The 12,150-nt window shown below is 38.1% G+C and overlaps 1 protein-coding gene and 1 pseudogene across 1 annotated transcript; both read left to right on the forward strand.

Annotated features, from left to right (window-relative positions):
• Positions 1-8,532, forward strand: part of LOC107551059 (coiled-coil domain-containing protein 108-like) — a 23,853-nt pseudogene extending 15,321 nt beyond the window's left edge.
• A 603-nt stretch (positions 8,533-9,135) lies between these two features.
• Positions 9,136-11,512, forward strand: LOC107551069 (melanoregulin-like). The gene is made up of 5 exons (XM_016232558.1): positions 9,136-9,176; positions 9,409-9,601; positions 10,519-10,609; positions 10,958-11,121; positions 11,353-11,512. The coding sequence occupies exons 2-5, from the start codon at positions 9,431-9,433 to the stop codon at positions 11,428-11,430; spliced, it is 504 nt and encodes a 167-aa protein (XP_016088044.1). The 5' UTR covers positions 9,136-9,176; positions 9,409-9,430; the 3' UTR covers positions 11,431-11,512.
• Positions 11,513-12,150: the final 638 nt, after the last annotated feature.

The following is a 12,150-nucleotide window of genomic DNA, read 5'->3' on the forward strand; positions in this document are numbered from 1 at the left end:
CAAAATATATATTGTGTGTTGGAGTGGTCCAGACGCTACAGAGACCATAACCATAATTGGAAAGATACTGAATGTAAATACACTTAAAAGGTTTTAACACCATCCATCTACCTCCAGGTATTCCCTGCACTGAAGCAGGTATCATACCGCAGTATTCTCCTGCAGAATACAGGGAACCTGCCCTTGATCTTCAGATCCAGAGGAATGTCCACCTGTATGCATGCTGCCACTCAGTGGTCTGGACCTAGCAGGCAGCCACTAGATCCTTACCTTCAGATGCACTCCATCACCGGATCACCCTGCCAGTATCCCTTTGACATTGCATCTGAATGCCAGCCCCAAACACACACAGGTTAACACAATGTCTTACATGGCAGTAAGATAGTACAATATAGTGATTGAAGCCACTTCCAAAAAGCCAAAAATCTATATTGATACCTCTAGAGACACATTATCATGAAGAAAAGGATCATTAATAAGGTCATGCACTCATTTTTGACAGTCTGTGATCTTAATAAAAAATATTATCTGAGTATTACTGCCAGTTTCTCTAATAATTTTATTATACTGCTACTTCCTCAATAGTAATTTATATTAATACAAGACACAAGTATGACATTTCAACATAATTTATGAATAATGTCAGTATAACTGCATTAGGAGTTGGACACAGACACATTAGTCTTTTAAATATAATAATTAATAATTAAATATTAAAATAAAGTGATGTAGCAAGAACAAACATGATCTAACAATGAACAAAAGAGTATTTATTATTTAACATTAACCAAGAATCACCCCCAAAGACCCCAATGTTGTGCTGAAGAACTTTGTTATGACATGAGGATGAGTAAATGTTGACAGTTTTCAGTTTTTGGGTAAACAATCACTTTAACGCTTACATATCCTAACACAGACTGCCAGCGATACAATCAGTTGTGCCATTAGCCTATTTATAAAATTAACCTGTACTTTTGATACTGATACTAGTTTTAATATTAGTTGCTTTTATTTATGTATTTTTCTATTTTACCTGTACTTGTATCAATTTCCATTAAGTTATCTGTACTTTTACTAAAGTGTGACACTGCATGCCTAAAAATCATTAAACTCATCAACTAATTAAAAAGTAAACTAGGAATTTCTGAAACTGAAAGCTGTGGTTTTGATGGGCCATTTTAGCCTACAAATGAATCTTTTGTAGGTACTGAATGTGGTCGCTGTAGCAGAGAAGCTTTTCATGAGCGTGGAGGGGGATGGAAGTCTGTTCTTTCAGCCCACAGCCGTGGGCTCGTGCTCTGAGAGAACCCTGCAGGTGAAGAACATGAGCAGAGTGCCAGTGGAGTTCAAGTGGAGGCTGCGTAGATCTGACCAAAGGTTTCTGACTGTTCTGACGGACACAGACATGCTCCAGCCCAATGAATCAAAGGTAAGGCTGCAGTGTAATTGTGGTATTTTGGGGTATAGTAGTTTCAGTCTTATTAATGAAAGTTTTTGTTTGCTTTCAGGTACAGAAATGGTCCTTTGCCCCTATAGAGGAGATGATGTACAACATGAAGCACAGTCTCGCCTGTCCAAACGCCACAATGCAAGAAATCCAGGCTTACCATTAAGGCTGTCGGATTGGCATGCACAGGTTCTCTCCAGGTGTGTTACCTGAATGAAATTAAGAACATCTAATCAACTGTACAATGGAGTGCATATTATCAATGACACAGATTTGCTTACACTTGGTTAGTGACCTTGCGTTGGGATGGGTTGATTGTGTACACTTTCCTATAATTTTTATATAAAAAGTCATAACTTGTTATTTTTTTTCGCAGGCAGAGCATCCTGTTATAGATCTTGGTGAGGTGCTGGTGGGAAGCTGTAAGTCATTTGATGTCCCTCTACTGAACGACAGCCCCTGTGCTGTCAGCTACTCTCTGATCACACAGCAGAGCGTCACTGTTACAGGCCTCCCAGAAGATATGACTCAAGATCCTTTGGGTTGGAGACACTTACATTGTCAACTCACTAGAAATATTTTTACTGCCGTTGCTAGGACTCTGTGTCTCACTTTAAATGCCTCTCTGTCTATATTCAGCCATATACAAATTATTTACACTACCATTCAAATTGATACTTTATTTAGTAAGGATGCATTACATTGATCAAAAGTGACCCTAAGGACTTTCAGAATGTTACAAAAAAATCTATTTCAAATAAATGCTGCTCTTTTGAACTTTCTATTCTATTTCTATTCTATTCATCTATTAAGCAGCACAACTGATTTCAGCATTAATAATAATAAGTAACTATATTTTACTGTATTTTTGATTTTAAAAAATCTTTCAAAAACATGAAAAAATCTTACCCGACCCCAAAATTTTGAACAGTAATGTAGTTGTTTTATGTTGTACTTATGATTGCTGTCAAGTCAGTCTTTATTATTTATTTATTTATTTAAATTAAGCCTTACTTTTTCAGTTCTGGAGATGGAGAATGTAAGTGGGCCTTGGAGTTATAAAGGTCGAGAACCTTAGAGGATAAAATTACTTTAAAATGTTTTATTAATTGTTTAATTATTGGCAGATCCTTACAGTCATCTGCTAGATATCATGTGTTTATTTTTAATAGTCACAGATGTGCTAAATGCTTAATCTGCACAGGTGTATGAGCTGTATAATACAGGCGCTCTCCCGCTTAGATATCACATCGACACCACTCCACTGGAGGAACTGATGGAGGAGAACTTCAGTCATCCAGTCTTACAGTGTCTGAACCCTGGAGGAGAAGTGGAACCAGGCCACACCGCCCTGGTGGAGTGGATCTTCTCCCCACTGGAGGCTAAAACATACAGTGTTAGTTACTCCACAATAACTTCCTCTTAAAATAAACGCACTGTTAATGCCCCTGCTGCCAAAAACATTTCACATAGTAACACTTGTTTTTGTCTGAAAAGACATTACGGTCTACTTTAATATGCAAACCATTTAGTGATTTGTACTGAGATTGCCACACAATTCCAGATGGACGTACCTATTCATGTGGTGGAGGGGGACAGCATGTTCGTAACTTTTGAGGGCCAAGGCTTTGATGAAAGAGAGTCAGAACCCATTCAAATACAGGATGGTTGTATTACTGTGCCTTGCACTAAAAGAATCCCAGTACCTAGACTAGTAAGAAAGTGCTTGATGATATAAGCCATATATAAGAAATGTTCCACATAAAAAGGAAGCCAAAATTTTCTCTCTTTCTTTGTGAATAGGTGGTGTTCCTGTCAGAAGAGAGAGTGTGTTTTGGTGATATCCCAGTGGGCTCTCATAGTACACGCATCCTTTTTTTTGACCAACGTCTCACACACTGACAATGTTGTATAAATGGAATGGAACAAGCACAGAATGCCAGCAGGTATGTAGATTTAAAAATCTGCTATATAGCACAAAAGTCATATGGGCCACTTTTGTAGTGCTTCCATAATGTTTTTTGAAGCTTGACAGAAGTGAAATATCCCTATGGAACAATAAACATTGTCATTATGTGCAAAAGCACGGCATGATTCTTCATAAATGTTTTTTTTGTGCCACAGAAATCATTTCAGTATAAGGGTTTGGAACAAACTGATACAATGTGTAATTAATCAGATAACATGGCCAGTCTACTCAGTATATTGACTATTGACTGCATGTGTTCATTTGTTTGTTCATCACGTTGACCACAGACTGTAAAGATCTGCCCTGAGAGTGGTCGTCTAGCACCAGAGGAGAGTGTCCTTTGCATCCTGACAATACAGGCCTCAGACAGCACTACTTTCTACCAGCAAGATCTCATCTGTGAGGTGACAAATACAAAGATACACCAGTGAACACATGCACAGAGACACATACAGTATGCATATATTTGATAAGGTACACTACCGTATAAATGTCAGTAATCTTTTTTTATGTTGTGAAGGAAATCTCATATGCTCACTATGGCTGCATTTATTTGGCCAAATAGTTCCCTTTCATGGGAACTTCGAACTGCGTCCTCTAGGGGTCGCTATGGGGGACGCCTCGTCGTGACCCGTGTCTGAAGCATACATTGAAAAAACACCAACTCGTTGGCCGGCGACAGCCATGACGTCACTACCGGTGCAACTATAGTATAAATTGGCGCCGGGAGCTACACATCATTCTCTTCTTCGTCTTCATTGACTGTTTTGTTTGAAGCGTGCATTTCTGTGGTAAGAGCGATCTCTATTCATCTCATTATGGCGAGCACTAGCAAAGCGTTTAAGGATGTGTGCATCCGTGTTGACGTTGTTTAACATCTGATGACACACACGATCTATGCGTTGTTTTTGTTTGGGCAAAGAGCACGCACGCGATGTCTCCGAGGGGGCAATCGGCGTGCACTGCGAGCGTTTTTTCCAAGAGAAAAAAAATAAATAAAAAAAAGCTCCGCTCTCGTTTGTCTCTCTTTTCGAGGAAAGAGGGGCACTACCGTATCTGGGTCGCCCTGAGGGGTTTTCCCGATCACCAGGATATCCTCTTGAAGCATCACCCCCCTCACCATTGAGGGTTATAGTGAGTATGATGTTTCTTTCGAGCATTAATCGTCTCTGAGGAGTTGGATTCCTCGCTCCATGGGCTGTCCTCGTGGTAGTATGAGATAGAGATCGCTCTTACCACAGAAATGCACGCTTCAAACAAAACGCAAGCTTCAGACGAAGAAGTGAATGATGTGTAGCTCCCGGCGCCTATTTATACTATAGTCGCACCGGTAGTGACGTCATGGCTGTCGCCGGCCAACGAGTTGGTGTTTTTTCAATGTTTGCTTCAGACACGGGTCACGACGAGGTGCCCCCCATAGCGACCCCTAGAGGACGCAGTGTCTCGTTCCCTACTCAGGGAACCATGGTTACAAAAGTAACCTGAGACGTTATTAAATCATATATCAAAAAACAATAATATTGTGAATATTATTGCAGCCTAAAATAGCTTTTTTCTATTTGAATATATTTTAATATGTAATTTATTCCTGTGATGCAAAGCTGAATTTTCAGCATCTTTACTCCAGTCTTCAGTGTCACATGATCCTTCAGAAATCATTCTAATATGCTGATTTGTTGCTGATTTAAGAAACATTTCTTATTATCAGTGTTGAACACTGTTGTGCCGCTCAATATTTCTGTGGAAACAATGGTAAATTTTTTCAAAATTATTTGACTAGAAAGTTCAAAAGAACAGCATTTATTTGAAATGGAAAACTTTTTTAACATGATAAATTACTTTACTCTCATTTTTGATCAATGTGTCCTTGCTCAATAAAAGTATTAATTTCTTACTGACCCCAAACTTTTGAACGGTACTGTACATACTAAGTTATATAACACAATCATGACTGTACTTTCAACTTTCTGAGTGCATTTACCAACTGGATAAATGCACTCAGGTTATGGATAAATGCACACATTTAAAGGGGTCATATGATGTTGCTAAAAAGAACATTATTTTGTGTATTTGGTGTAATGCAATGTGTTTATGTGGTTTAAGGTTCAAAAAACACATTATTTTCCACATAATGTACATTATTGTTTCTTCTCTATGCCCCGCCTTTCTGAAACGCGTAGATTTTTACAAAGCTCATCGGTCTGAAAAGCGAGGTGTGCTGTGATTGGCCAGCTATCCAGTGCATTGTGATTGGCCGAATACCTCAAGCGTGTGACGGAAATGTTACGCCCCTTACCATATTGTGATGCCCTGTCCGGCCGGAGCGACGAGACAAAAACATTAAAACCCATTATAAACGAGGCATTTGTTGCATCTAATGGGGACATAATTACTGATTATAATGACTTATACTGTCTTTTTACGCGTTGCGGTGCATATCGTGCTGCATAAACATAAAACCATGTCTGCATTTGTGATCAGTGAAACGACAAACAACAAGCGCTACTCAAAACTCGCGTTTGAATCGTCAGTGGCAAATATAAATATGAAAACTTACTTACAGGCTGTGAGTCAGAAGCGCCAGACTGTCCTTGCAAAGTTGGATTTGCCCCACTTTATAGAAACAGACACCGGCATTGTAGGCTACTCTCACAGGAAACAGTCCTCGTCCTCGGTTGAACGTGGTAGGCGTGGTTGACTCTTAACTTTTATAAAGAATATCTCTTTGGATTTGAGACTTTAGTCTTTGCAACTTTACAGATCTTCTTTATGCACCAAGAGCTTGTGACACTCCAAAGAGAAAGGAAAACTTGAAATCGCATCATATGACCCCTTTAAGTCTTTAATGCTGACAAATATTATTTCACAATTTATTCACTGTATCAAAACATCATTTAAAAAAACGAATTGACCTTCTCAGGAAAGTGCAGTGTTTGAACAGAAAACTGGCACAAGGAAATATAAGGTAAACAACACCAGAAAAATTACAAATAAGTCTTATTTACAAGTTAATACATTCAAATGTTGGGTTTAATTTACATGGTAGCAGTCAGCTGAAGCAGTATTTATGTGTACATTATATTTAAAAATGAGACATCAATATTTTGTTCGTCATGTGGCAGACTCTTCCACCCATCCGTAGCAGTGATCAAGCTGTTAGCGGTCCCTCAGTGAGACCCAGGGCTGAACAGCGGGCTCAGCAGCAGACAGGTCAGGAAAAGAGAAGACGTCCCGAGCCTCCCCGTCCTGCAGTACTCCACTTAGGTGTCACTCTCACAGCCTCATGGAGTATCAGACACATTTCTCCACTCAGTTCAACACTCATTACATCAACAGGTACAATGGGGTGCAAAACTTTGAAAATCTATGAACTTTTTATTTAAACCTGGAGATAAAGAGTAAGTTAGAGGATTAAAAATGAATAAGTCTGACATGATGATGGTTTCTTTTTTCCTTATATTTCTTTCAGGTCTAGGCAACCCAAGCTTTTTCTTTCTGGGACAGGTGAGAGATGCCACTGTCCTGCAGACCTGCCCCCTCTTTATTTACTCTGGGTCCTGAGAGAGACATTATCACACACGTTCTCACCTCTTTACTACAGTATGTCTTATATTGTATTATTAATACAATTCTTTTCAAATGTTTGGGGTCAGTCAGTTTTTTGTTTGATTCTTTGTTTTAAATGAATATGTTTATTGAGAAAAGATGTTTTAATTTTTAATGCATTGATCAAAAGTGACAAAGACATTTATAATGTTATGGAAGATTGTATTTCAAATAAATGATGTTCTTTTAAACTTTTAATTCATCAAAGAATCATGAACATTTTTTAGCATGGTTTCCACAAAAATATTAAGCTGCACAACTGTTTTCAACATTGATAATTAATCAGCATATTAGAATGATTTCTGAAGGATCATGTGACACTGAAGACTGGAATAATGGTGCTGAAAATTCAGCTTTGCCATCACAGGAATAAATCACATTTTAAAATATATTCAAATAGAAAACAGGTATTTTAAATTGTAACAATATTTCACAATATTGGCGTTTGTACTGTATTTTTGATCAAATGCAGCGTTGGTGAGAGACTTCTTTGAAAAACATTCTAAAACCTGACCCCCAACTTTTAAACGGTAGTGTACGTTTTGCAACTTTTCTGATGTATCAAATGGAACAACTGTCATTGCTACTCTTGCTCAGTAGGAGTTCACACTGGTCGTGGTCGGTCATTCTGTGTTTTCCTACAGGAGTCTCCTAGATGAGCCTCAGTTCCAGCAGTCTCTGGTAGAGGGCGACATTGAGCAGGGGCCGTACGTCACACAGCTGCGGCCTGCTCCTTCGCTCCCCACACAAACACAACCCCGCTCTGCTGCAGGCAGCCAGAACCCTGTCGAAATGTTTAGTGTGTCCAGTGTCACTCCAGCAGAGACTTACACAGGAAACTATAGCACTGCAGACAGACCCAAGAGTGAGTGTGACCAGGAGTCTCTGAATGAAGTCCAGGAGGAGATAAAGATGAAGGTCCAGGAGTCCATTCGCAGGTGTGCTGTGACACTAGAGAGGCTCTTATAACACTAGAGAAGAAAAAATTTAGTCGTAAATCAAATGTTGTCATTTAAACAACTAATCTTCGTTCTCTCTCCTTCTTTTCTGCAGGTTGCCTGAGTTTTGTGACCTGGTGGAGGACATTTTGCTGAACATGTTGCAGAACCTAATGACGGAAGCTTTCTTGGGTGAGCTGGTGCTGACGACACGACCCCGAATCATTGCCATCTTTCATTGCCATCACCATCTTTCTTCCAGGTCACATCTTCATTTTATGTTGATCTCACTTTATCTGTATCAGTTTTTTTTTATTACTTTTTTTTTTGCCATAACCTTTTTTTTAATAAGAAATGTACCCAAGTGGCATTGACTCTTCACTGAAGAGGTATTAGCCAGGACTTTATTTTTCATTTTATGCATGTGTAGGAAAAACAGTCTTGGCTCCAACAGACAGTACAAGGCCGAATCGAATGACAACAGGTAGCAGATGCACCCCCTAGTGACCAGCCCAAGCCCATACATGTCTACTCTAGCCATGGTCTCAAACCTGGAGCCTGAGCAGCAGTGAGCCGTACTGCACTATTAACTTAACACTCAGTATCTGTATGACATGCTTGAGACTGATTTGTATTAAACTGTCTTTAAAAATGACAAACCCTGGTGTAAATTCACTGAGTCTGTCCCATCACCAGCAGCTGGATCTTTCAGACTAATGCTGACATAGCTCAACACATTGTCTTGGTTCTAAACAAAGTGCAAAGTTAAACGTCCGAGAGTTCCTTGAATTTTGAAGCAAGAATTGTAAAGAAACTATACGTGTGGGTCACATAAACTACAGTAGTAATTTCTACATATAGACATAAATGTATGCATTTTAAATAAGGCAGCTCCAGATGTAGTGTTTTTGTTTTATTTGTGCTGACTGTCTTGAATTTGGTTAGTCCCAAGGGCATTTAAACAGTGCAGTCACATGGCCAGAGTCGCCCATTATCAAGTTAAGGACACCGCCTGTGAGAAATAACTTCAGCACAAATTTCTGTCCTAGTGCATGGAGGATGTTGGCTCTACTATAAGGAACAATAACTATGAGTATGGCGTACTGAATTTTAGCTCATTTTAGGGTAAAAAAACTTTGTTGTCTTAAATGGGCGCCTTTTATTCTGGCTGCTGTCCTATTCTTGAAACTACTGAGGAGAAAGATTGTATATTAAGGTAAGTGACAAAATATTGGTGTTTTTCTTGTATACAATTGTATAAATTTTAATCATTGCATACGATTTTTCCTTGTGTGTAGTTAAAGAGATTTATTATGAAAAAAAAAATATTACAAGAGAGTGATGTTTTTATGATAGAAAGGGTTAATACATGTTTTGAGTATTGAATATTATAGTACTATATCCAGATGTATTTGTGAAATATAGTTTAATAAAGTCTTTGAATACAGTGTTGCCTCCACCAGGACCAGTATGTCCAGTGGCAATGAGACAACAGTGGCTCATGAGCTGCAGGACAGCAGATCTGGACCCGAGAAGGAGGGGAGGACCTGGAGCAGCATTCAAACCTCCATCTCCACTACTGAGGGGTCTGAATTACACGCATTCATCAAGATGAGGAACAAAGTGGACAAAGATACTGAGGTGAGAAACAAATACGCATGCACTCTTGGATGCAATTCTTAAATTGTGACTAGCTTGTAAATTTCATGGATTTTTTTTTAATGTCCATATGAATAACAGCCTACACAATTCTTGAAATTAACTTTGTGAATTCTGGGAAAGGTCTTTGAAGTTATGTATTATATATTATATTATAATTGAGTTTGTGTGTAATGTTGGTCGCATTTTTAGTTTAATGGTCATCTCTACCCACGCTACACAGCTGTCACCTTTTTTACACATCCAAATCCAAACATTCAAATCACACTGCAAAAGAAAATCTTTTTCAGATTATTTTATGCAGTTATGCCTGGACCAGCACAAAATCCATAAGTCCTTCTATTCGTACTGCTTCGTGCTTTAGAGAAGATGTGACTTCAACTTTTTTGTATTTGACTTTGGCTACGAGTAAATACATCAGAATTCAGGCTGATGTAATTTGCCAATTTTCTCAAATTGAATTCAGCTCAACTGTACCAGAAAGACAAGTGATGAAGAGTTCACTTCAGACACAAACCTAAAGTGAGATGAGCACACTGATCTGGTCATTTTAACTGTAAACCACAATCAGATGATCAGAGCAGAAATTCTTGCTTGGCATTAATCTTAGGTCTTGTTTTTTTGTTTTAGTTTTTTATAAAATGCAATATTTGTGATTTTAACAACCTCATTTTGTTCATGTTTCCTGTATGTCAGTGTCCACTTCATACAGTAGCTTTAGCTTTTCTCATATTTATCAGGCTGTTGACAACTGGAGAGCACATGTTCTATAATGCACTTCTGAACTTGTTAGAATCAATCAATGGTAAACCTATGCCTCCATCCACAAAGCTCTTCAAAGCTTTCTTTGTGTCTTGCTCTTTGACTGCACTTCCACTATTTGTGTGTGTGTGTTTTAGGAATGGGAGAAACTGAACTATGATATCCACACTCTGAGGTGTGCTCGTAAAGAAGTTTGTACACGTTGGAAGAAGATCTTGCTTCAGCTGGGTGAGGTGGACTATATTTTTATATATATATTTATTTTATATATTATATATTTATTTTATTCTTTTTAAATTATTTTATAAATGTATTATTTTTTTACTTATAGTTGTATGTTTTATTTTCTATGTTCTTGAAAAAATTAAATGGCTTACAAGAACAATGTTCATTTTATCTTTAAAAATGTCAGTTATTTATGCTTAAATGAATAATGCACAATGCAAGTTATGCAATAATAGCAATAGCATACCAAGTAAAACGTGACCCTTATTTGCCCATGTAATGGCAGTGGAGTGTGAACATGTCTTTGTGTCTGAAGAAGTGCAGTCATGTACATGTATGTTATTGATCCAGGTTACCAGAAGGAGGCAGACTCCTTACTGACAGTGAACAGACTGACTGTTCTGAATGGCTGGGACAATGTGGAGAAGGCCAGAGATCTCCTGCGCATAGTGTCAGAGGAGACGGACCTCTTCCCCCGTGGACTCAGCAACAGTGAAAGATATGTCTTTGTCATGGTAAATTACTGTAATGTCATAATAAATAACAACAGTCCTCAGTCCAACAGCCTCAATATTATACTGTATGTGTACATTAAATGGACTCATCATGATAAATGTATAATGTAAAAAGTTTTCTACATTATTATATTTTACTCGATCAAGGATGTGCCAATTTTACAAGCAGCTTGGTTGAGCTGAAGGACTTTTGGAATAATGAGCATTGTAATTGATATGATCATTTCCTAGGATCGACTGGTGTCTTTGGACAGTGCTGAAGACTTTGTGCGGTTGGCCAAAGAGAAATATCCAAGAATTGAGTCTTGAGATGGAAAGGAACTTCTAAGTTTGGACTCGTTTGCTCTCTTTGATGCTTCTTCTGCAACTATTTTTATCAATAAATTCATTGTTGTTTAGCGTCACGGGAGCGGCACTATTATGAAAGAAAGTTAAATTAGAATTAGAATAATGAGGTGATAAATTGTTGCTATGAGTGCAATAATTACAAACGAATGTCCAATAAAAGAAAAATTAAATCTCTCCTTTTTGCCTAGTTCGTGTAGGCACGCGCCGGCCCTGTACACAACATTTATAATTCATTGTATATTTGTTTTGATGTATGTTTTGCAAACAGATCAATAAAGAATGCTGTGCCACAAAACAAGCATTATGTCTTTCTTTTATGCTTTCTAGGCATACAAACTTCCAGGCAGGTGTGTTGAGGCAAGCTGGAGCTAAACTCTGCAGGACTGTGGCCCTCTAGGACTGAATTTGGACACCCCTGGTCTAAGCGAATTAAGAATTTCGAAATAAGAATTACTGAATGCACTTTTAATATAATTTAATCTCAGTAATTTAATGTAACTAACACTACAGGTTTTACTTTATTATCAGTTACATGTTAATGTAAATAGAATATCCCCTTTTGTGATTTTATGTGCATCATCAGATTCGCCAACAGAGGTCAGTCTAACCAATTTATTTGAAAATACTTTTTTTTTCTCTCAGCAGTAGTCCAGCATGAGCTCACTAAACATCTAAAGAGAT

This window comes from Sinocyclocheilus grahami, unplaced genomic scaffold (assembly GCF_001515645.1).
Source record: "Sinocyclocheilus grahami isolate Dianchi unplaced genomic scaffold, SAMN03320097.WGS_v1.1 scaffold413.1, whole genome shotgun sequence".
Classification (NCBI taxonomy): domain Eukaryota; kingdom Metazoa; phylum Chordata; class Actinopteri; order Cypriniformes; family Cyprinidae; genus Sinocyclocheilus; species Sinocyclocheilus grahami.

Bases quoted from the DNA above. Each gene is read 5' to 3' on its own strand.
- LOC107551069 (XM_016232558.1), top strand. From the start codon at position 9,431: ATGTCCAGTGGCAATGAGACAACAGTGGCTCATGAGCTGCAGGACAGC. The intron at 9,602-10,518 runs GTGAGAAACAAA...TGTGTGTTTTAG, and splicing joins AAGTGGACAAAGATACTGAG to GAATGGGAGAAACTGAACTA. The intron at 11,122-11,352 runs GTAAATTACTGT...ATCATTTCCTAG, and splicing joins AAAGATATGTCTTTGTCATG to GATCGACTGGTGTCTTTGGA.